General features: G+C 37.5%; 1 protein-coding gene across 4 annotated transcripts in view; it reads right to left on the bottom strand.

Moving 5' to 3' along the window:
- Positions 1-1637: 1637 nt before the first annotated feature.
- The window catches only part of LOC131061089 (uncharacterized), a 51300-nt gene continuing 26660 nt past the window's right edge, over positions 1638-26277 (bottom strand). For 2 of the 4 annotated variants that reach the window (XM_057994601.2, XM_057994603.2), the window contains exons 4-7: positions 26073-26151; positions 25853-25962; positions 25658-25722; positions 1638-2079 (exon numbers count right to left, since the gene is read on the bottom strand). In XM_057994601.2, the coding sequence (XP_057850584.1) occupies positions 1974-2079; positions 25658-25722; positions 25853-25962; positions 26073-26151 (360 nt within the window). In that variant the 3' untranslated portion in view covers positions 1638-1973. Of the gene's footprint in view, positions 2080-25657; positions 25723-25852; positions 25963-26072; positions 26157-26277 lie in introns of all 4 variants that reach the window. The other 2 variants (XM_057994602.2, XM_057994604.2) reach the window with 2 other exon arrangements.

The following is a 26277-nucleotide window of genomic DNA, read 5'->3' as shown; positions in this document are numbered from 1 at the left end:
GACATTTAAGTTATTTAGTGGTCAAACCTAACGGATGATACCTCCAAGAGTTTGACCGTCATCCTCACCAAATGAATCTAGCCTTGAGATCGATCTTTCTTTTCACTATGATAACTCTTAAAACTATGGGAAGAACATTTTTTAGAATACCATTCAAACTATTCAACGAATTTCCTGTACACATAATGGTGCATCCACTTTGTGTGCATCCTTTTAGGAACTCTTAGAAAAGCTTTGTAGAGACGATTCCAAAATTGACTCGATTCAAAACTGTCATTTTCTAATCTGAATATCAGATCGTGACTTCTCAAACTTTCTTCTAATGAATTTATGATGCAATAATTGATGAAGAATCGGAATAGCAAAACTTGGCATTTTCAATACATTGAAATACATTCAGTCTTACCAAAAAATGATATTGAGCACAACTTTTGTTTTGTTTTTTTGTTTTTTTTCATGATTGTCATTCTCGTCTGATTACTAGGGTTTTGACTTTTACTATGTTAAATAATTTTCTACTGCTCTACAAAAATTAATATTAATGGAGAAAAAAAAAAATTAATGGAGAAGCTTTTAAAAAGGCCCTGCCTCTCATGTGTTCGCAATACTTAGTGGTTCATAATATCATATATTCTTTCAGGTTAATAGTTGAAGTACAAATTTTTCATAATCATATGTTCAATATTAGTAAATATGACCCAAGCCCAAGAATATGACTGTACAGTGTTAATTTGCTAAAATGTTAGTTTAAAAGACGTTTTATTTTGTGTAGAGAATTCTCCTGAATGATATTCTAATTCTTAATAATCTCTTATCTTAAGAACAATTCTAAGTAATTTTTGGGGTTGTAAATGGAGACAGTATGCGTCTGTAAGTTCTAAATTAACCCACAGCTGCCATCTTACAGTCCTATTTACTGTAGGATTTGATAAACCTCAATGGACAATTGGCGGTGACTTGATTTAGGAGTGATTTTAATTTTCTGTTTCCTGTTTCCAGAATTTGGGAGCTTGTATTCCTGATGGCATTTCCATTTCAAAAACCTTACCTGTTTAACGCTTCATGCAACTTGGTTGCCAATAGATTACCATTGAAAGCATTCCTATATTGTTAATAATTGAGCAGAGAAGTACCAAAAGAAACTTTAACATTGCAATTACTTTGCAATCAAACTATGAATCCAAATGCACTAGAATGTAAAATTCAAATTCATAATATGTGATATAAGAATATCCATTGGATTGAGAATTCACAAGTTCACGGCAATCAGTTCACCGATGACTTTAAGTCTTGACTCTTTATTTTTCACTTATTTTATTTCTCGTATTAAAAAACTATACCAAGAGGCAAGAACCACAAGAAAATTGAAAATGTGCATACTAAAACACTGTATGTTAGACTCGTTACTTCAAAATTTAAAAGCTACATATTGACATATGTTTTATGCTTAGCTTACATAGCTAACTATTATAGACAGCATCCAACCATGCAGTTTGTATTCATAGCCATACATTTATTAGCATTTTACACTGTATATAATAACTGTGGAGACCTCATCAACGACTTGTATGTCCAACAGTCTGCATGGATGAAATACTGTCTTTATACAATATTAGCTTTATATGAATGGCCAATCAAAAGAAAAACATAGAAATTGAAATAATTTCGAAAGTTGCTCAAATTACATAAAGTTAAACCGCCCCCTTCATTCTAAGGGATTACAATCAATATTTTTTTAAAGAACTATCAATATCGTACAAGGTGAAAAGAAGCAAGATTTCCATCTAATGAACAGGGGATGCTTTCTAGAGCCATTGCTTTACTTCTAAAGCCATTACTTCAAGATTTTGCAGACAAAAGGACTGCATTGCCAATCCAAGTAAGAAAAATGTTAAAAATCCTGCCTAAATTCAAGAACAAAATTAAATTTGCCAAGTCAATATTTACAATAGAATATACTTGATCAACATCAATTAAAGTCCAGCAGCAAACTGTCCAGCCCTTATATCTCTGTCCAAACGTTCTGCATTCAATGTCCCTGGTAGCTCCCTGAAATCATCATTGAAGATGGAATATGCACTGCAAGGGAACCGTACAGGGTTAAAAGATGAATCCTTGGAGCTGAAAGACCAAGACAGTACCTATAAATTTGAGCAAATATCTGAAGGCCTGTATTATTTGGTGCCAATCTTCTGAGATGATAAAAATTTGTTGGAGCAACCAGCCGTTAGAAAAAGAGCAAACATCACAAGTAGTAAACAGAACATGAGAAATTGCCAAAATTCAACACTAGCTGAAAGAAGACCTAGACATAAAACTCTCATGAATCATTGAACTATTCTATTGTCATATAAGGCTGCTGGTGCAGGAGTATGGAAGGCACAATTGCACAGACTCCCAAAGTTTGGGTATGATATAATGCAGGCCCTCAAAACTTTGAAATGTGGAAAATATATTATATGTCAAACAAATTAGAAATTTTGCAATGATGACAAACATTTAAAGTATGCATAAAGGGTTTGGGGCAAGCAGTAGCAAGTAATCATGGGGACACTTGGAGGTAGAAGTTGAATATAACCATAAGGACCTAAGTCCACCTAGTTGTTATCTACAAGCTTTGCCATAATGTTACTCTTCACATTTACCCAAAAAGCTTTGGAACAAGAAGTGGGAAATGATGATTTCCACATTGAAAGCCTAAAGTCCATTCCACCTTTAGTAGCCGTAGGGACACTTGGATGTAGGTGTGGAACGTATTGCAATGCACGAACCGAAGGCCACCCATATGAATCCCTATAGGGGCACAAACAAATAAGGATTTAGTGTTACCAAATTAATAACCCAAGCCCACACTTGTGTTCTCTGAGTTTTGCTCTTTACTACCTGTCAAGGTCAAATAATTAATTCTGGTTCAGATCTCAGAATGGTAGATTGCATTCACCCTTCCTCCTCCATACTAACAAATGCTTAAAGGTGTTTGCGTGCTAAATGGGTACCCTTGACTCGTCATTATTACAAACATACATGACAAAAAATGTCTTAGTGTAATGATTACTCCTGCAATTTATCTTGAGATGACTTTCTATAGAGGCAGAAAATCTGGTATCCATGATTGATCTCTAAGAAAGATGCTTTTTACACATCAAAATTACAATGAAATATGGTTTGAATCACAGTAGTAAATATTGCGTAAAAATCGCAATTTATAGGAAATCTGGCAAGAAAATGATTTCCTCCTCCCCCTCCACCCCCCAACCCCCAAAACTCATGATTTCTGTAATCACAAACAACATTTTTGAGAGAAATTGTAAGATTGCATCCCCTGACTGTATTGCATTTTTTCCTTGTCTAGGCAATTGCTTTCACTATAAACAGCAATATCTGTATTTTGGGGGGTCATTTGCAACAATTTTTATGATTTCAAAGCTTTTTTTGAGTAATTTTTGCATTCACCCTTCCTCCCCGCTGTTAACAAATGGTTAAGGTATTTGTGTAGTGAATGGGTCCCTTGACTTGCATTGACTCTTCCTCCCCACTATTAACAAATGCTTGAAGGTCTTTGTGTGTCCTAAATGGGTTCCTTAACTAGTAATAATAACAAATATACATGAGAAAAAATATCACTAGTGTAATGATTACTCCTACGAGTTATCTTGAGATGACTTTAAACACACAGGCATCAAATAGCACAAAAATTTAAAAAATCTAGCTAAAAATGCTTGTGAAATTCTTCAATACTTTATATAACATGCTTCAACTTAAACCCTGTAATGTCCCCTACCTGATCTATTTCAATATATTAAAATTGATTGATATTCTTCAATTAGTTATTAACAAGTGCTTATCTATTTTACTCATTAGATGATTAGTTTCATTATTCATAGTTCTTAATATAGATATCAGACCTTGCGACTACTTCAGTTTTAAGGGAGAAGAGTTTATGTATGTTACCAAAGCGCTTAGAGACCAAATGTAATAGGTTCCCTCAAAGTTTACAGATCCAAGCCCTTACCTATTTTAGGTCTATACCCTCAAGGCTTATGGGTCGTTGATCCCCACCCTATCTTGGGACTTAAAACCTATTGCTTGGAGACATGGGATAGTCATATAAACAAGCATTCTAACATCATAACAAACTAAGTAATGGAAAGCATGAAAGTAGAACAACTTATACTAGACAATGACTAAAATGCAAGGATGACCAAATCACTCTCCAACACCACTATCAGCGATCAAATACAATCAAGGAAGATGAATATAGGTCCAAGCATGATGTTACAACTAATCAATAAGTTACAACGTGATGTCCCCAATTTAGGCTGGGTCGGCCAGCCTAGTTTTGGGCGGTGTTAATTAACACCCCTTTATCTGCCAGTTATTCAATTAAATAAATAATAAACAAAATTAATATTAAATGTTTAGTATTAAATATTTTTCTTTCAGTTTCTTGGGCCGACCTTGCCTAGTGTGTTTTGGGCCGACTTTTCCTTTAGGCCGACCTTGGAAGGCGCCTGTATTAATAAAGGTCATTTTGATGAGGAAGGCATGGTGGTTTTTTAATACAAATTGCATTAAACGAATGATCTGCTCTCTCAGACAAACCTCAGAGGCAAGGGAGGTGAGACGATACCCTCATCTTCTCTTCTTTCATTTTTGCATCAAAGTTGTTGGTGCCAGTTAGTAATCAACTTATATTTGCAGGTTGAAGATATCAGTTGTAACGTCCCACCCTAGTGTGGGGCACTAAGAACTACTACTGAACTCTGATCTGGAATTGATATACTGATTTTGTGATTGTATGATGTTTCTTGAGAGTTTTTAATGCATAAACAACTACACTAACAATACTCCTAATTTGCAATCAAGAGATATGATAACTTGAGATAAACTATTTCATTTCTATCAAAGATCTGATTACAAAGCTTTCAAGTCTGATATAGAAATCAGGCTGTAACAACTGATAATTTCACCTTAACAATCTTAGAGTTCATAAGTAGGAAAGGAACATACCCGTTTGATAGCTCTAGGTTAGGGTATGAAACATGACCTTTTACAAGGCAAATAAGAGAAGGAGAATGGACTGGAAGAGTTGTTGCAGGTCTGATACTGGAGGTAGCAGCCACATAGGACACTTTGCAAATAAGTTGCAGCCTGCTATAAGTTTGTCCCTTCTTGTCCAAACTATCTCTAAGTGTTAAGCCTTCTCAAGGCGCTTTAGATGTAGTAGTTTGCCTTCAATAACTGAGTGCTTGTCCCTTGGAAAACTTGTCTCTTGTCAGAGCTGGTTCGTACTGATTTGCTTCTGATTTTTACTATTGCAATCACTCCAACCTTTTGTAATATGGTGAAATACTTATATAAACTGCTGATAATGATAGAGCCTTACAACCCAAGGGCTGGACAGCATTAACATAGTCACTCTAGCTCCCAATATGACCTAGGAAAGGGTCCACTAGGCAAGTAGACAGCTGACTCAAAAAATTAAACCCCTGAAATTCCTTGAAACCAGCAATCTAAAGCTGCCCTGTCTACTGCAGAAGATGAAACTGACTGGCAACAACACTGAATAGTGATTGTAGTGCTTTCCTTAGGCTCCAAAGTTGTCCAAGAGGGGTCGGCCTCACAAGCAAGCACCTCACTCAGAAATCTGATTCAAAATCTCAAAAATCTTGGAGACTCTAACCAAAATTGTCTCTATCTTTATCGATGGTGAAAAACTAAAACAACCAATACCAAACCATGAAGGTAATGGCTTTGCCTTGCTCCATATATGCCCAACAGGGGGTTGTCCTAGCAAGAAGGAACCTCACTCAGCCACAACCAGCAAATCACTTCAAAACTGACTTCTTTGAAGCCCAAATGAAATCGCTGCAGATAGGATCTCCTTGCACACTCTTGGTTGGTCTTTCACAACTCCAAGTGTGAATACTCGTGAATGTTTCCATCTTCACAAGCTCCTCAAACCTGATCCAGCAAGCTCCTCTAAGAAGGCATGGTAACATAACAACAATAACATGCCAAATGATTTCCAAATAGCCTTTTTATAGCCTCCAAGTCATGCGCCCTAATTAGGGTTTCTTCCCAACACCCACTTTATGTTTTTAAATTGAGTTTTGCTTTTCTCTTTAATACTCCTTTAAATTTGAGATTATTTAAAACTTTTAATATCTCCTCAGTTCTTTTTAATAATATTTTCTCTCTCCTTAAGGGCGTCCAAGATAAGTCACTTAATTTCACCCTTTTATCATTTTCAATGACTTTATTATAACTTAATAATTTTGGCTTTCCAAGACACCTTTAATATCTTTTATAATATTACAAATAACCACAAAATATAATTATCTTTGTTTTCTCTCTCCTGAGGCATCCATACTCTCTCTCTCGAATCATATCATAAAATATACCTTCGAGGAGACATAAATAAGTTAGCAACCTATCTTAATATCACAAAATTTTGAGTACATCAAGAGATTTTCCGATGCATGAAGAAGAAGAGGATGCAAAGGAGCTTGGAATGTTGAGTATCAAGAGATATGCATCAATCACCTAACTTTGTGCTGAGTTACAAAGATCAAGAAAGCTAAGGTGGCACCCAATCATCACTTATCCAACCACATAATTCTAAGTTGAGACGTCTACGTTCAATGTACCCAACTCATTCATCAAGGAGGTAAACTACCACATGTGGATACAAAGTTCGATGTACCTACCCTCACCATCTATTCAATGAAGGACATGTCCCACTCAATGTAATTTTGTCATTGGTCAAGCATTAAATGCTTTGTAATGGGTGTAACAAACCCTAATTAGGGTTTTCATCTTTCAATCTTGACCATTGATATGGATTTAATCCTGTCTCTTCATTGAAATGAGAGCACTGTATAAGGCTCCACTCTTTCATTTGCAAAGGTTAAGAGTTCAATAGTAGATAGATGTTAGATTATTAGCAGTCAGAGTAGAGTAGGAGGAGAAGGCAAAGATTGTTGCCAAGACTTTGTTGTAAGCAGCATATTAATTTCATGGAAGATATGGTGAAGTTTATGTGTTGATTCAACATTTGCATGGTCTCTACTTCTCATTTAAGTTTCATGTTGTTTAGATGAATGGAAGAACTTTGTGCATGATCAATGGTTTAATTCATACATCCATACTACTAACACCTTGCTGATTCTAAAGTGTCTTGCGCAGTCAACTAGATCCATCTTAGCCAAGCTTAACTTCAGTTGCTACTCCTTCATTGATATGCATCGTCTTGATGGTGTTTATGCTTGTGGTAGTGATTTGAACATCATACGCTTACCTTAGGAGATCGCAATAAACTTTGTGAAGTTGTTTCTCTACATGGCAAAGCAAAGTCTAGATGAGTTTCACCAATGATTGTCCATTGCTCTTACATTCCTAGGATTAGAGTAGCTTCCTAAACCCTATCCTTTGTTCGTTTTTTTCAATTAAGTTAAGTAGAATAGCATGTTCAAGCAACATTCAAGCACTCAAGATTCAACATAAGTCCACCTTGTGATTCTAGCAAATCACATCATACACACTGATTCTATCCAAGAGCACGTCAAGACCTGTCATTCGAAACCTTGGAGTCATCCCACTTGATCACATAGATTAGCAATTGGGAAGATTTTGTTCAAGAGAGGATAGAATACTTAGTATTTTATTCTGTGTTGCATAGTGCATAAAAACACCATCAACAAGCTCCCTTTCAACATTGTTAGATCACCTTATTGGCAAGAGATGGTAAATACACTTTGCAATACACCTAATAATGTTAGTCCCGGGTATGAAAAGGGGTGAAGGAGAAAACTTTCGTAGAGACACAATTGAGAGTGATCAAAGATACATAGCCGGAAACAGGTGTATCCATCATTTTTGATGGATGGAAAGATTGCAAAAACAGGCCATTGATCAAAGTTACAGCTGTGTCCCCTAAAGGGAAAATGTTTTTGAAGTGAGTGGATTGTGAGGGGCAAGTGAAAAATGCAAGTTTCATTGCCAATATACTCATAGAATCCATTGACATGGTGGGGCCTCAAAATGTTGTCCAAGTCATAATGGGAAATGCTAAAAATTGTAAGGCAGCTGAGTTTATAGTGGAGGCCACACATTTTTTGAACACCATGTGCCATCCATTCACTCAATTTAATCATGCAAAAGATTGGCACACAAATTGATTGGGTCAAACAAGTTTACACAAAGGCCATGGAGATTCAAATGTTTGTGACTAATCATCACACGTCACAAGCCATATTCAGGACCTTCTCCAAGCTGGAGTTGTTGAAGGTAATTTAAATTTTATTTTTTATTTTTTAGATTTTTTTTCAATGATTGATACATGAGGTGTATTTTTTTATGCCATGTTAGCTTGTCAAAACACGATTTGCATCTCACACGCTCATCTTAGGACAACTTATGAAGGTGCAAGAGGCCTTGAGTGCTATGGTCATCAACACCCTGTGGAGTGTATGGAAGCAGTCAAACACAGAAAGAGCCCAAAAAGTAAGAGCATTGATCCTCGATGATGTTTGGTGGGATCATGTGGAATATGTTTTGAGTTTCACTGAGCGCATCATGAGCATGATTAAGTACGTTGATACAGATTGCCCATGTTTGGGTGAAATTTATGATGGCATAGACTCCATGGTGGAAAAAATAAGAGCAATAATAGAGGCCAAGAAACATGACCCAATGGAAACATTTTTCAAAATTGTGCAACAAAGTATTGATGACCGTTGGAACAAGATGACCAACCCCTTACATCTCTTAGTATTTGCTTTGACACCAAACTTTTATAGCATGGAGATACTTGCATTGTCAAGGAGGATGCCACCATATAGAGATGTGGAGGTTGCTATTAGTTATAAGACTGCATTTAGAAAGATATATTCAAATGATGAAACTCGAAATATTGTCTTGAGTGAGTTTGGCCAATTGGTATCTTCAAAATATCATGATGTTACTGCTCTTCATGCCAGATATAAGATGGATGCTAATGAGTGGCGGTATGTACATGGTCAAGGCTCCATTTTCTTGTAGCCTCTTGCAATTAAAATTCTCTCCCAAGTGTGTATCTTTTTATTTTTATCATTTTCCATTCAATGCTATCATATTAAATATATATATATATATATATATATATATATATATTTTATAATTTATGTTTTAAGTTTTTAACTAAATGTTGTATGCAAACTCAACAGGTTGCAAGTTCTTCACCTGAGCGGAATTGGAGTACATACTCCTTCATCCACTTGGCCAAGCGCAATTGTTTGGGTGCAAAAAAAGCAAAAGATTATGTCTACATACACTTCAATCTTCATCTACTGTCACATAATAAACTTAAATACAATGAGGGTGTGACAAGGAATTGGGATCTAGCCCTTGAGTGTGTCGATTTAGATGCCACAGTTGCACAGCTTGCCCAAGTCTCTATAGATAACGCAGCTCTTGAACTTGGCACAGACATAGCTAGTGGGAGTGGCAATCCAATGGATTGTGGTTCAAATGATGTTGAACCAAATGATGACCTTGAAGTTGATGCTTCTAATGAATATGAATATGGAGATTAAATATGGGCCATGGCTTGTAATTTGAATTTTCATTGTGCCAAGACATTTTGAGACTTTAAAGTTGAATATTATCATTTTTGCAAATTATGAATATGATATTACGATATTATGAATATTTATTGGTGATTATGGATTTATGAGTATCACTCTTCTTATAGTTATACATTGATACAGTTTATATTTTATAATTTTGATGTTTGACCATATATATAATATATGTGTGTGTACGGACGTACCCGTACCCAAGGGAAAAAAAATTGTTGTACCCATATCCATATCTGTACATGTACTTGAATCGGCAACTTAAGTTTGCTCCCAAAGTTCCAAAAGTCTGCCCACCATTGTTAATGTTCAAATTTCAATGCAATCATTTTCATATTTTTAATGTTTATTAGTATTAAATTTACATAGTGCGGCAAAGTTTCACTTACAATTCTTATAGTTATTCCTTATACATCTTTTTATAACTATTTTTTCAAGTTATAACTTTACCCTTACCTTAAACCTAAATAAATTAGTTTATGGTTAGGGTTAGGGTAGAGTTAGGTCATGCTTACTATCTCAAAAAAAACCCTAATATTTAGCAATTGTGTAGCAATTATTTTCTTGTGAAGTACTAGGACCAATTGCAAGAAATACAACCTAGATAGCAGAAAATTATTAAAAAAAAAAAAATTCTTAAGCCCCGTTATAAAGCACCAAACACAATGTTTGGCAACATGACCCTCTCACACCCTAGGAAGTAATGCCCCAAAGGTATATTTTAGAGCTATAAAGGTTGGAGTGATCAAGAGATTGCAAATACTTTACCTACAATTATCTTCTCAAATAGCCTTCTCTCTTCTTTCTTTCCTTTTCAAGTGATCTATTGTTACTGGCTAAGTTAGATTCTTCAATACCCATGCATTAGACAAACCCAAGAACTTTTACATACCATTTCTTTTGGTACCACTTTACTCTCCCATACCAATTTAAACTCACATACAACATTCCTTCCACTTACCATCACTCTATCATGTACCTTCAAGCATATATGGACATGTATATCAGAAAGGTTTGGTATATTAAGAGGATTGCTCTTCCATAACATCACTCTTCCACGTTCCTTTGGGTATATAGGTAGGTCTAGTATGCAATGGCATATGTCAAAGCCATCAAGGCATGATGTATAACCTTGCAAAAGTTTCCCTTAGATGTCACCCATCAAGCATAGGAAGCTCTTGAGGCTCAGTCAAAAGGTAAGGCCAAAAGGGCAAGGATAGACATGCGAGCAAAATCAGCTTCTTCTAAGGCCAAGGTTGATCATTTTGATGAGCCAAAAATACCATGGCACCTAATTTTCAATCTCACGGGCCAAACATAGGAGGAAACATTAATATTTTCTATGCACCTTATACTATGATGGAATCGTGGCCCACTTTAGAGACTTCAAGTTTGAGGAACGTTCACAAACAAATGAACAAGGCCGTTGAAAAATTTTCTTGATTTTCTAGTTTATTGTTCAATGTTGTCAAGTCTCCACGGCAAGGAATGGTGGATTTCATTATAGTTGTGGGTCATGAGTTGCTTTGGAGTTTGATATGCTGAAGGACATGGTCAAAAGCATGTTGCCAATCATTCCAAATAGTGGACAAAGACTAAATGCACTGTCATGTCAATCAGGTCGATGGATAAAAAGAACCTCTAATCAACTTTCTTGTCTCTTACAAATAATGTCAATCAGGTCCAATTAATTACAAATAATGTTCAAGTTGTTGTTAGGAGACTTCTAATGGAGAAGTATCCCAATGTGTTTTTCAGTCCATGCACAGCACATTGTCTTGATCTAACTATAGAGAGCATTGCAAAGCTTGCATCAATTAAGGATATATTGCGAAGGGCCTGCACAATCACCAAGTCCAATTACAATCACACAAGTGTTGAGTATGATGAGCACCTTCACAAAAGACAAGGAATTTGTTCAGCCAAGGGTCATGAGATTTGCTACCAACTTTCTTGTATGTATCAGATTATGGATGTGATTATAAGATGTTCTCAATTTTCTGTATTTGTAATGACCCTTTTTTAAAATGAGTTTTAATAATGAATAATAATGATTAAAAATATATATATATATAAAAATATGATAAAAATATAATATAATATAATTAAAATTTAATTAAATTTGATGAATGGTCAAAAGGCATGGAATGAAGAGTTGTGACTTCCTCAAAACATGAGATATAAAAGGGAGATCATTTCAGTTGAGAAGGGATCCATCCATCGATTAAGGAAGAAACAATTGAGCATTGAAATCGGAGAAGGATTAACGAAAGGAGGAGGAATGGGAAAAAAATAAGGTTTGAGACACTTTCAAAGGGCAAAAATTAGGAAGGGTTGTACTCTTTCAAAGGGTGGTAAATGTGAAAGGTTGTGACTCTTTCAAAGGGCAGAAATTATGAAAGGTTCTACTCTTTCAAAAGGTGGTAATTGTGTGAAATTTTGTGACTCTTGCAATGGGGAGACATGATGAAGAGGAGTGACTTCTCCCTCACATTGGAAGATATAAGGGTAGAAGGTTTCATTTGAGGAGGACATCCAAGGGAGATCAATTTGGAAAATAATTTATTATTCTCAAAGGCAGCAATAAAGAGTAGTGACTCAATTCTTATGAAAGGTGGTGACTCTTTCACCAATAAAGTATAAAGGAGAAATCATTACAAGCATTCAAGGATCCCTTATCAATCATCGCTTGCCAATACTCATACAATCAATCAATCACTCAACAACAATCCATCATAGAATGAAAGTCATCGATTTGGAATAGAAAATGATTGCAGTAAATAATAATATTCACAAATATAATTGTAGCAGCCATTTGAGAATACATTTATTATTTCATCAAGATGCATTTAATTGGACATAGTCTAGCAAATTCCTTGAGAAATCATGTCTTGGATAAAGGAAAGACGGCCACCCTTCTGAGATCATTAGAGGCAAAAGGACAGCCAGCTTTCCAAGTTCACCAGAGGTGAAAGGATGACCAGCCTTCATGCTCTTATCAAGTACACCACCTAGAAATGGAATGGACAACCAACCTTCCATGCTCTCGGGCTTGATCAAGGAGGAGGGCCAGCCTCCAAAGTGAACTGAGGGATGGAAGGGTGGCCCACCTTCCATGCTCTCACAATACAAGGACGACCAGCCTTGAGATTGCACTTTGCAAGCATTTCCAAGAAATTCATTATATGATTTGCTATGAGGAACATGCTATGGTGTGTTGATTCAAATATTGATGATGCTATGATTTATTGATCTAAATATTATGATGCTTTGATGTATGGATTTGAATATTATCATAATTTCTTATTACTTAAGATCACTAATATCAGTTTTTAGTGATAAATATCATTTGCAGACGTCCAAAAAAGGCATTACAGTATTTTAATCGAATAGTATTTCCATGTTTGGATGGGATTATAACATGAATTATGTGATGTTGTACCCCACTGGGACATTCTACATTGCTTTGGCTATTATATGTATGGAGTGGATATGCTTGGCATGTGAATCGAGTGTACAGGTAAGGGTTATCACCCCAACTGAATATGCAGGTCTAGGTTATTTTCCCAATAGTGGCTGTATCAAAGATGTCACAGTGGCCTTAATGTGGTTGCTAACCCTTATCTTACTCAGATTGAGTACAAGATGTGTCATTTGAGACCCAATGTGAACCCAAACACAAATCAATGGTGATTTTGGGGTCCACTGTGTTGTGAACTTGTGGGTGACCTTGTAAATGTGTGTGTGAGTGTGTGTATGTTCAGTTACAATTGCACGTTCATTGTTTGCATTGTTTAGGTTCAATGAATGAATATTGCATGGTACTGTTGTATGATGCATTTGGGAACAAAGAAATAAAGAAAGAAATAAAAAAGGGAAATTGCTAGTATAGCATTAAATGATATTTAAAATTTTATGCAATTGTTTCAATTATTGATTAAGTCATTTCACTTATTTATTTGTTCCAAAATTAAGAAAATGAATTTTACGATAGGCCAACCATATTGATGCTGCTGGTAAAATGAATTTGAAAAAATAATAATAAAATAAAAAACTAAAAAGCAAGCACATAGCAAAGTAGAGGAGAAAGTAAATGGACAGAAAGAAAGGATTATTGCAGTTATGAAACTAAAAAAGAAGTGTGCCAAATAAGTTACTTCCCCCTGCGTGTAAGAAAGAACGGAGAGTGGCTAGTCAAATGTTTTAGCAGGTTACACAGGAAAAGGGAAAGAAAAGTTGCAAGAAAAACATCTAGGTCATGCTGAGAAGAGAGATTTCACTTAGGCAAGAAGGAGAATGAATACATTCATTGATTCATTCCAGAGAAAAGAAAATAAAAAATTGTTGGTGGTTTTGGCCGCCTAGCTTGAGAAGTTTAGTCAGCACGAGAGGATATTGAAAGTGTAGCAGTCAGAATTAGAGCAAGAAACTAGTTTCCTGAGCACTCCAAAAGGTTAGGGCTATGGTGCCTAGTGCCTTAGTCATCCTGGACTATGGCACCTAGCGCAATGGTCCAGTAAAATTGGGCCCAAATTTGAACCTCCAACAATAACATACCCGGGACTAACATTATTAGGTGTATTGCAAAGCGTATTTACCATGGTATTGCAAAGCATACATTATGATGGTATTTCCCTTTGTTGTCTTTGTTTGAACTCTCTCTTGTCCTATGTTGAACATGCCACACAGTTAGTAGTTTATGGTTGTGTTTGTAAAATGATTTACCTTGCATTCATTTTCGATTGATTGTATGTTCTGGGTTTTTAGAAATATCTATTCTTTTTTTTGTATAACTTCAAAGAAATTAGGAAAGATGGATTAATCAAACACAAGAATGTTGTTGTGCATATTTGAAGAAAAGAGTACAGTTGATTTGATACTAAACGTTTTGGGATGGATCTCCATCCTATCCTTCTGTTTAAAACTTGTTGGGTTTGTGTTTGAACAACTTTTATCATCTGTTGTTGTACCTCCTTCCATGCCACACTCAAATAGCAGTTTGGCACGAAGAAACTAAGATTTGAGGTGTGAAGTGTAAGAAGCAAGTGGCTTTCATTGTTTGCTGAGGTCCTAAGAGATCCAACGATAGAACAGGCAGAAGTATGTTAATGCTACATCATATCTAGTGGACTTGTAGAGACTCAGTATGAACGTAAGAGACATGTTGCAATCTAAATGTGTTGGATATTGTCAACTGGGTTTCCTCACATGGAGAGTGGATTACATACCCAATCCCTATTTAGTCAACACTATGGGCTATTGCAATACACTCCGTATCTTAGCTTTGGAATCCTTGTCCTTGTTCTTCTCGGATGTGTATTACACATGAGGTCATCTCTAGCCATTATGTGAGTGGATGGGACCTTGGTTGTTTATGTGCCCATGCCAATTTTGTAAGCTCAATTGTGCATGAGCCTTAGTCCCCTGTTTGATGTTTCTGTTACTTTTGCCCATGCAACTATCTCCTAGCACAATGGACCTATCAGTATCATGCGGTTGGGTGGCATGGAACCACAATTGGGGATAGTACCATTGGAGCAACATGGGATCGTGCATGAGATGGAAGAAGGCCTCATATCTTCGTTATTGTATTTCATTGTATCAAGTTGTAACATGTATTATTCATGACAATTGAGTCCTCTTCCATAACTATAACTTTATGTAAAACCTATGTCAAAGGGATGGAAACCACCACTTAACTTATGTCATTCATTATGTATGGTTTTCTTCATCATTGCCTTCTCTAAAGAATGAATTTTGTGCCTTTTAATGCCATTACTATGTATGTGAATGAATGAACTCAGTGCATGTTTCTGAAGTTGGGTAAATAAGTTAGAATGTCTTTATAAGTTTATATGCTGTTTCCTCATCAGACTATTGGAGTTCCCTAAACCCCGATACCCCACCAGTGTATCAAAGTTGTTGGGAATTTGATACCATGGGTGCTTTTGTTATCTTTGTTAATCTTGTAAGAAGAAATAATCTTAGTGAAATTCTCTTTACTTGTCCTATATAAGTAGAAATTGTGTTTCTATCGTCTCATGCCTTAGTGTTCTCTTGGTTGACTTGGGTATCCGGCTTGAGGCAATTTTTGATGCCCTATCTTTGGTATCGGGCTTGCAGCAAGTCTAGTACCCTATTTTAGGTATTGAACTTAGGGTAAGTCCGATAGCCCATTTAACGTACCAAAAACCCACTACCCAGTTTTAGGTATTGGACTTTCCCAATACCCAGTTTTACCTGCCAAATTTGGGACAAGTTTGATACCCAATCTCAAGGCTCAGAATTGATGCAAATCTGATGCATTGTTTAAGTTTAAGGGATCAGACTTGAGGCAAGCCCAATGCCATATGTAAGGGATTGGACTTGTGGGAAGTCTAATGACTTGTCACAAAGAGTTTAGCTTATGGCAGTTCTGGACTTTCTTGGTTGTCACATGATGTTCAAAGTGTGTTCCAAGAGTTTTTGGGATCCTACCTCTCTTCCATACTCATTTTTTGTGACTGCCTTGATGGCTTGTCCCAAGGTAGTGTTAAGTCTTCTATTTGTGCTACCTTGCTCAAAGCAATGGTGATGTTGTTTGGTGTGTATGTTGTGCCTATCACAACACTTGTTGTGCACATTAGTGTGTAGGGTGCCTTTTCTTGAGCTTGTTTTCTCAATGGTGTTGTTCTTTAAAAAAATAAATTGGTTCACTTGGCTAATGTCCTAGATGGTTGGCTTGGGGCATTACAGGTTACATACCTGTCAACAAATTTCTGCACATGCCTCTTTGAGAATTAAGATAATTTCCCCAAAGGCTAGGAGGCACAAAAAATTAAACCAAAGGTAGAGCTCAACGAGGGTGACATATTTGTTAGCAAGTTTCTGCACATGCCTTTGACAATTAAATTAATTTTCTTTGAAGCTAGGGCATGCAAGAAACTAAACTGGGAAGAGAAACTGAAGGTAAGAGCTCAAAGAGGCTGAGATATTTGTAAGCAAGCATCCCCATCAACTTCTGAATACAAATATTGAGAAGGCAAAATAAAAAAACTATTTGCACAATCTTTAAGGCACAATGTATTCATGGGCTTGAAGAGAATGAGTTCGCTAGTTCCATAGCCATAGCTAACAAAGAATGGAAAAAAGAGGGTGTAGATTTATAATGCCTCCAGCAGGCCATGGAGAAACATGTGCTCATCATTGAGAATAGATTCACAAAAGATTGTCAGGTTCAAATAAGATTCAGAAATAGACATTGTTACAAGAGAGCAACAGGATCAAAATATACAAGAAATGAAAACCTACAAAACATACAGAAGCATGTACAGAAACAAATTATATGCTTCTGTATGCCTCCCTTGTAACAGATTATATTATATGCATTGGACAATTATATGCCTCCCTTGTAACTATAGGTACATATGCATGTAATCTTGATGGCATGTCACTGGAAAAGCACCACAAGAAAAAAACCAAGTACAACAATAGCAGCAACATGTATGTAAGAAGCCCAAGGTCTCATTACCAAATAACCCAAGGTTTTAATATTGTCCATTTATATAACAGTGGCAGCATATTAGTACAAGAAAGTGATGGATAACAAGAAGATATTATTTTAGCCCAGCTAATCATAACGTTGACAACAATAATAAGCATGGGAAGGATACCAAATGCAACATGATAAAACGAGAAGAATTTAGATAGTGATGAGAACAAAATGCCTGACAAGAGAATGAGGTTAATTCTAACATGGAAAAACAAAATAGGCTTAGCCTAAAAGGTGGTCACTCTTTAGAGTTATATCAATTAAAAAAGGCCAAACTTATGGGCACACATGTTATTAAGTATTTAAAGCATTCTTGATGACAGCATCAACAAAGGCAGGCAATTTGACAATTTTGTGGAACTATCACGAGGTACTAAAAAAAAAAATGGCGGATCGACCCTGGCAGGGCTTCAGACGCCATGAGGGTTTCAGATACAATGGAGGGCTCAATGGAAAATGGCCGAAGAATAGGAATGGATATCGTGGCCATTTCAGAGATACCCGCACAGTGTTCTGAGATCAGTCTTGGCCATGGAAGGGTCCAGAGACTGTGCAACAAAGGAGGACGACAACGGGTGGTTTTAAACGTAACGACAGGTTTAAGATCAACGACAGTTTCGGAGGGTATGAGGCACTAAGCAACCGTCAGAAGGTGGATTTCAAGACGGTGCAGGAGAAATTTTGGAAGCAGAAGCCTTCGAGGGAAGCTGCGAAAGTGTTAGAGGTATGCCCTAACTCAACCTATAATAGAGTCCTGAACATTGAAATCTCGAATGTTAAATGGGGTGATAATATCAGTTTTCTTAATGCCAATGCTCTCTTCCTGAAATGGGGGGCCTCGTGGCCGTCTCTGTTAAAAATTAGGGCATGGTGTGACTCTATTTGGGGGGAGGCTGTAGAACTAGAAACAATAGAAAATGGCTTTTTCCTAGTTATATGCCCTACTAATATGGATACGGATTGGATTCTTGACAATGGACCTTTCTTTATGGATGGAAAAGGCTTTAGCATTCTCAAATGGAAACCAAATTTCAACCCAATCGCAGAAACCATCAATAGGGTGCCAATATGGATTAAAGTTCCAGGGTTGCCTCAGGAATACAAGAACACAGAAACCCTAAAAAAAATAGGAGAAAACCTAGATTTTTTCAAAAAAGTTGAGGAATTTATAGATCCTACAAATTTCAGTATGGTCTCGCAGATATGCATTGATTGGGATCCGGTGCATAACTTACCGGACACAATAGAAACCAAAACTGGTTCGGGGATCTGGGCGCAGAAGGTGGTCCTGGAAGAAAGGATGGCAACATGCTCAGATTGCAATTCCTTTGCCCATGCTAAAGGGGAATGCAAAATCGGAGACAAAGGAAAGTCTAAAGTCCAAGATGGAATAGCAGAGGATATAATCAGGCTTTCAAAATCCAAGGACTGGGAACTTCAATGGGAAACATTGGATTGGGATGTATTGCAACATTCTAGGAAGAGTTATGGGCCTGATCTCAACACAATAGCATCTCTTTGTTCTAGAAAAGGACTAATTGACGATCTCTTTGCATCAAAGTCATCTACAAAGCACCTGGTAACCCTAACAAACACTGTCGGATCAGATTCAGTGACGATCCAAAACCAATATAGTGATCCTCACTTGCAGAGTAAGGTGATGGATGAAGTGGGAAACATCTGGGCCCCTGTCACTGGTTTAAGTGCTCCGGATTTAACCTCATCAGAGAATCATAAGCAAAATGCTGACCATACTAAAGAGGAAAGCAATGTGTCCCCACAAATTTTTCAAGTTGTTACCATGGCAGATGAGGAAGAGACCTTAGTCCCAAAGACTCAGATGGAGGATATGCCTAAAGAACATAATGAGGTGCCTCAAGAAAGGACACACTTACAAGATGACAAGCTCTCCTCTACACCTCTAACAATTGATCAGACTGTGGAGGAAACGGTCTTTAAGGATATCCAAATCTCTCCCATCCGAAACCTAGACACATCCTTTGAAGGGGTGAAAGATAGTGGAGGTGACCTGATTTCATCAGAATCCAAGGGAGATCTATCTGATAATCCGGAGGGAGAGGATGACATGGGACTTCTTGCTATAGTTGGGGTTTCGGATAGGAGAACTCTGGAAATGACTTTGGCTCAAAATGCTAAGGTAAAGATAGGCGAGAGTAAGAAAAGAGGACCTAAATCCAACAGAGTTAGATTGGAGATTGCAGGTAATGTTGCTGGCCAAAGAAAACTCAGACTTAGATCAAGAAGGGACGTGGTCTCTTCCCGGAAGCAATGAGGTTCCTTTCGTGGAATGTCACGGGCTGCAATGCCCCTGACAAGGTTAGACTGATTAAGAGATGCCTTGATCAGTTTCGCCCGGATCTCATTTGCCTTCAAGAAACCAAAATTAAGTCTGAAGATTTTGAAACCTTTTATAGTAGATTCAAAAAATGGAAATGTGTCTTAGTTGAGGCTCAAGGAGCCTCGGGTGGTTTAGCCATTTTGTGGAATGAGTCCCTAGTGGATGTCAGCGGCATTAACAAGGGACACTGGTGGCAGTGGGTGCAAATTTTCTCGAAGCAACTTCAGCTGCAATTGTTTTTAATCAATGTCTATGGCCCAAATAGCCCCTCCTTAAAAAAACAATTGTGGAATGATATCTTAGGGTGCCTTAAACAGGACATTGTAACACCTTTCCTTATAGGTGGAGACTTCAATGCCTTGATTCGACCATCAGACAAATTGGGTGGCAATGGTTGGATTATTAGAATATTTAATTATATTTTAGTCACCTATATTTAGTTCCTTGTTTAATGGTCATTTAGCTTTTTAGTTAATTAGCTTTTAAGCTTTATTTAGCATTTAGCTTTTTCTTTTTTGTTAATTAGCTTTTAAGCTTAATTTAGCTTTTAGCTCTTTAATATTTTACTTTAACGTTATGTTCTAATTATAGAACATCGTCTTGTAACCTCTATATATACGTGTGTATATCATTCAATGTAATCATCCGATTATTGAATCATTCATTCAATTTATTTTTCATGGATGAGGCAGAGTAACTTAGATTTTGGCTCTTTCATCACCAAATCGGGATTAATAGAAATCCCCTTCAAAACTGGGGAATTCACTTGGACAAACAGAAGAAGTGGTTTCTTAAACATAGCAGAAAGACTGGACAGATTCTTCGTAGCTGGTGACTAGTCCTCTCATCTGTGGACGTGTAGTGCTGATGTTCTGCCATTCACGGGATCAGACCATTACCCCATTGGCATCCGAATTCAGGATGAAAGAGCCCCTGATACATGCCCTTTCAAATTTGAAGCTATGTGGCTAAGGGATAACAACTTAAGATCTTTGGTGGAGACATGGTGGGACCTGCCCCCCGAAAAATCCAGGTAATAAGGCTTTTATGTTCTTCAAAAAACTCCAATTTGTAAAAGAACAACTCAAAAAGTGGAACAGAGAGTCTTTCAAAAACATTTTCAATGAGAAATTGAGTCTAGAGGAAGATTTAAAAACTCTACACAAACAAATTATTTTACAAGGCATGGATGAATCGGCCTTCCTGAGAGAGAAACAGCTTAATAAGGTGTACTCTGAAGTCTTAGCAAGAGAAGAAACCTTTTGGAGACAGAAATCCCGTGAGACATGGTTGAAAGAAGGTGACAGGAATAACAAATTTTTGCACACCTCTACAAAAGTTAGGAGGAATTTTAACAAAATTTTCTCAATACACAATATGGCGGGGGAGCTGTTAACCGACCAGGATTCCATTAACAGTGAGGCGGTGAACTTCTTCTCGAGTACTTTCAATGGAGAGGCAAGGGCAGACAAAGAGTTGCATTCTACTATGGATATCTTACCCTCCCGTGTGAAGGAGCAGCATAACAAAATGTTACTCAGGGTTGTGTTAATGGAGGAAGTAAAGGCTGCAGTTTTTGACATGGGGGTAGACAAAGCTCCATGACCAGATGGGTTCCCAGCTCTTTTCTTTCAACATTTCTGGGACATTTTGGCAAACGATTTATGAAAAGTAGTGGAGTCGTCTAGAACAGGTGGTTTCATCCTTGAGGACTTTAACAATACCTTCATAGCACTGATCCCAAAAAAGGAAAAAATATCTACTTTCCATGACTACAGGCCCATCTCTTTGTGCAACACGATCTATAAAGTGATCTCTAAAGTGATAGCTAACAGGCTAAAATGTATTATGGAAGAGGTTATCTCCCCGGAGCAGAGTGGTTTTATCCCCGTTAGATCGATTTATGAAGGTATTATTTTGGCACATGAGGCAATACATTCCATCTGTCTATCTAAAAAGGAGAATATGATGATAAAAGTGGATATCAGGAAAGCCTATGATGAGGTTAATAATGATTTCCTCTTAAAAGTTCTTGCAAAAATTGGCTTTGACCCGGTTTGGATAGCCTAGATAGAAAGTTGTATTAAATCCCCTCGGTTCTCAATCCTTATCAATGGGAGCCCTCGGGGTTACTTCTCTTCCAACAAGGGTTTAAGACAGGGGGACCCATTGTCCCCTTTTCTTTTCATTATTATGGCAGAAGTGCTGGGGCGTTTGATTTCGAAAGATTGTAATGCTGGCCAATGGATAAGGATTGCTGCAAGGGTGGATCCTTTGACTCATCTACAATTCGTTGATGACACTTTCCTGGCTGGAGAGGCCTCGGCAAGGGAAGCTCAGGTTGCAAAACAAGTGATAGATAAATATGAACAAGTGTCAGGTCAAAAAGTGAACTGGCTCAAATCTGAGATTTTTTTCTTCAATACTCCACCTCTTAAACAGAGGGAAATTAGCAGCATTCTTGGCATGAAGCTGGGAACTTTACCAAGTAAGTTTTTAGGTGTTCCCTTATTCGGAGGCGCTAATAAGTCAACAATTTGGAAAAATTTGGTAGAAAGTTGCTTCAACAGATTGGAGGGATGGAAAAGTAAATGGCTGACTTTGGTAGGCAGAATTTTGATGTTAAAAACAGTTGTCTCAGCCATCCCCATTTTCTCAATGACATGTCTAAAAATCCCCAGCAAAATCATCAATGTGATCAAACAGAAAATGAGAAAATTCTTCTGGAATGGAGCTAATGAACAAGATAAGATCCCTCTGTTGGTTTGGGAAAGAGTTTGCAGTTCAAAAGTGAAGGGTGGTGCTGGGCTTAGGAATTGGCAAATTATGAATGAGGCTCTGGGAGCTAAACTCTCTTGGAGCATTTATACTAACCCAAATCAATTATGGGTAAAGATTATGAGGGCCAAATACCTAGACACAATGGAGAATCACAGAATATTCACAATCAAAAACCCACCCACGGGATCTGCAATTTGGAACTTCATAGTGAGCAGCAGGAAAGTACTCACAAAACATCTTTCATGGCATATTGGTAACGGAAAGTCAGCTAAATTTTGGGATGATTTGTGGGCGGCGTACCCAGTTATAAAACACATGGCCGATTTTTCCGAAGCAAAATCTCTTCTATGTAGGATCTGGGGTGACAAGGTCAGTGACTATTTGATGAGCAAACAAAGTCACCCGGGAGAAGTTTGGTGCTGGAAAGACCTCTCAGACATAGGGCTATCGGATCAACAACAAATGTTGTTAAAACAAGTTTTGGATCAGAGAAAGATTTACCTCACAAAAGATCAGGACAGAGTAATTTGGTGTGGTTCTAAAGATGGGAACTACTCGATTAAATTAGGCTATAGGCTTTTGGAAGGCATGGTAGGGGACTGCAAGACAGCTAATCATTTAATTTGGCATAAGCATTGTCTACCCAAAGCCGGGGCGTTTGCATAGCTGGTCCTGAAAGGGAGAATTCTAACTGGTGAGAGGAGGAAAAGGCTTGGCTTAGCAGGACTGACCAAGTGCTTTATGTGTGGGGAAGCTGAAGAGGATCTTGACCACCTCCTGTTACAATGCAAGATAGCGCAAAAATGTTGGTATATGGTGAAAGGTAAATTGCAATGGCAAAGCCCATTGCCAAATTTGCTCAAAGATGTGTTTGATAGTTGGCCAAGACAAAACAAGAAATCAACATTCTCAAGCATATGGAACATATGCCCATCACTTGTGATATGGGAAATATGGAAGGAGAGAAATCGGAGGATTTTCCAAGACAAGGCTAAGGATGTTAGAAGGTTGTGTAGCAGAATTGATCAGGCAGTGGAGGAAACTTTAGGGGCAGCAGCTTCTCAGATGGATTCAACGAAAAACCCTTTCACCATAGAGGAGATGAAAATACAAAAAGCATGGCCTAATATCAAAATAAGACATGGGGCCTGGCATTCTAGGCAAATGAGTAAGAAATGTAACTCACCCACAGTATGGACTCCACCTCAGCCAGGGTGGATCAAAGCCAATTTTGATGGGGCAGCTCAACGTGGAGGGGGTCTGTCAAGGGTGGGAGTGGTTTTTCGAGATCACAACGGCAGCATTGTAAAATTGGGAGCACGGCGTATCAAACAGAGCACCAACAATGAGGCGGCAGTTTATGCAGCGTGGCTGGCAATTCGATGTGCTCGGAAAATGGGGATTAAAAAACATCTAAAAGCGGACTCATTGATCATAATCCAAGCCATAAAAAATGGCCAAATTAAAGCATGGAACCTACAAAATTTTATCTCAATAATTTTAGAGGATTTGATTCATTTTGAAGAAGTCATGGTTAGCCACATCAAACGGGTGGGCAACACAGATGCAGATTAATTGTCTAAATGGGCTCTGTCCTTTAATCAGACTGAGGATTCCGTTTTTTAAGTTTTTGACGGCAAGTTGGATTTAGAATAATATGGGCTAAAAGTCGAACTCTAAATAATGACATGACAGGGTCATATCATGCTCTCAGACAACATATGATAATTTCTAATTTACGAAGTACATATGTGATGTGTGTGAATCACAATTTTGATGGTCATTAACCCTTGCTTTGTAATGATTGGCAGCTTAAGCGTGTTACTCCTCAGCTTTTTTGTTTTTGTGTGCGTGAATGATAGCAATGACGGCAGTGATGTGAACCGTTACATGTGCTTCCTTACAACAAGCTCCCGTTGATACTGTTTCCATCTATGTGAGCGGGTGACGACGTGATATTCACAAAGCCAAGTAATAACTATCAAGGGTCATGGCAGTAATGTGATTAACTACTCGCACGAGCTGGCTTCCTTTTTAAAGAAGCCAAACTTGATGCATTTCATCATTATTCTATTAGCTGGTGTGTGTGTGTTTTTTTTTGTGCAGGTGTTGTTTGGCGACAGGATGGAGGCTACATTCACCTTCCAAACAAAGAAGCAGCAGAAAGCTCTATATGGACCGGTGGAAAATCAAAGACTCAAACTACTGCTCAAATGCCCATCAGAGGAAGTTATTAAAGCAGTGCAGGGGACACCGGGCTTTTTCTTCCAGCAAGCCACACATCGGTGGAAATGCAATGTGGATATAGCTGCCATGATTTTGTCCTGGGGCCTGGAATTGGGAATTGTTGAGGAGGATATCCGCTGGGTCATGAACTCTCTTTTTGAACAAGAACTAATATCTGGGATGGATTTTGTTCTTGAATGGGCGCACTCGGGATATGGCTTTAATTTCAGTGAGTGCTTCGAGAGTCAAATCGCAGTGGAAGAATTGGGGTTCATGCCGTTTGTCCGCTGGCCGAATATGGTGAACTAGAGACTCTATCTAAGTCATATAAGGGTGGAGTGGAATTCTTTAATGGAAGTGATCAGAACATATCAGCATGCGCAGGAGAGGCGGAGGCCATGGTTCTTGAGTTTCATCCCAAGGAAACGACGAAGTGCAAGACAACGACCACCCCAGATTTGAATTTTGAGCGTGGAAGGTTTTTTCTCCTACGGCTTGAATAGGAGAGGTCTCGCCTGCAAGTTTTTTGTGTTTCTAGCGCGGTCTCAGATGCAGTTTCCAGTCATCTATGAAGTGAATCGTTTTTTGCCGATATGAACTCACTGTGTTAGCTGGACAGTTTTTGTAGTTATGGATGGTGACCCATGATTTTTTTGTGACCCAAGCCCTTATAGGGATTTAAGTTTCAGCCCTGTTTGCTGTATCGTTGTAATGTATAGGGATAGGCAGATCTCTTTATAGCCGGCATGTAATACTCTGGGCATATTATAGGCCCCTTTTGAATTGTAATCGTATATTTTCATATATTAATAAAAGAAAAATCTATATTACCGACCAAAAAAAAACAAAGGCAGGCAATTCAACAAAGAGAAGAGAGACTTTATTGCAAAACCACTGAAGGAGCCTCTAAAATTCTATAAATTAAAATTCACCATCTTACATAGAGAAACATGATGGCACTAGGAATTCTAATACATGATTTTAATTATCTTTTGAGTTATTTTATGACAGGATTTAATTATTTGCATCTTATGAGGAATTGCATCTTAAGGCATGCAATAGCATTATTGTTTTGAGTTAAACGATATAATAAGCCACAGCTTATCAACTACTAGGAAAATAAGACAAATTATTGCATAATACCTGGCATCCCCTTGTTGCCTCTGCCCAAGATTGAAAAACATCATAGAGAATGCTGTAGTGAGAATCTGAAACACCAAAAAAAAGACTCAGTAGTTACAGATAATAAATCAATGATGTACTTATGGAAGAATAACCAAAAAGATTCATATCAGAATTTAAATATTGGCTTTAAATGTACTAATGGTAGAAACTTACATATAGAGGTCCTAAATCCCATCTGTATGCAATAGGTGCCATAATAAACCAGAGGAAAACCATTCCCCAAGTCTTGAGACTAATGGATAAAATTGTCACCAATAGGATATCTATTGACCAAAGTAATTGTAAAATAAATGATTATTATGTTAGCATTCTTATGTGTCAAACATGAACTACAACACATATTTGTTGTGATTAAAGAGGATCATAAATTTACCTGGTACTCTCAACTTATCCCGCAAAACAAACAAAAGGTTCTTTTTCCATTGGGCTGCACTCTCCGGAATATTAAAACGCTGGACTTTCATGCAAAAAAAAAAAAATATCATCTCTTAGCATATGTTTAGTGCCTCGATGCTACAATATTTGAGTTAGAAGACCATTATGACAACCTCCATTCCAAGCTATTGCTGTTAATTAAT

The sequence above is a fragment of the Cryptomeria japonica genome, chromosome 4 (genome assembly GCF_030272615.1).
Source record: "Cryptomeria japonica chromosome 4, Sugi_1.0, whole genome shotgun sequence".
Lineage (NCBI taxonomy): Eukaryota > Viridiplantae > Streptophyta > Pinopsida > Cupressales > Cupressaceae > Cryptomeria > Cryptomeria japonica.
Note: the sequence above shows the minus strand (reverse complement) of the source record. Positions and strands in the feature narration are given on the sequence as shown.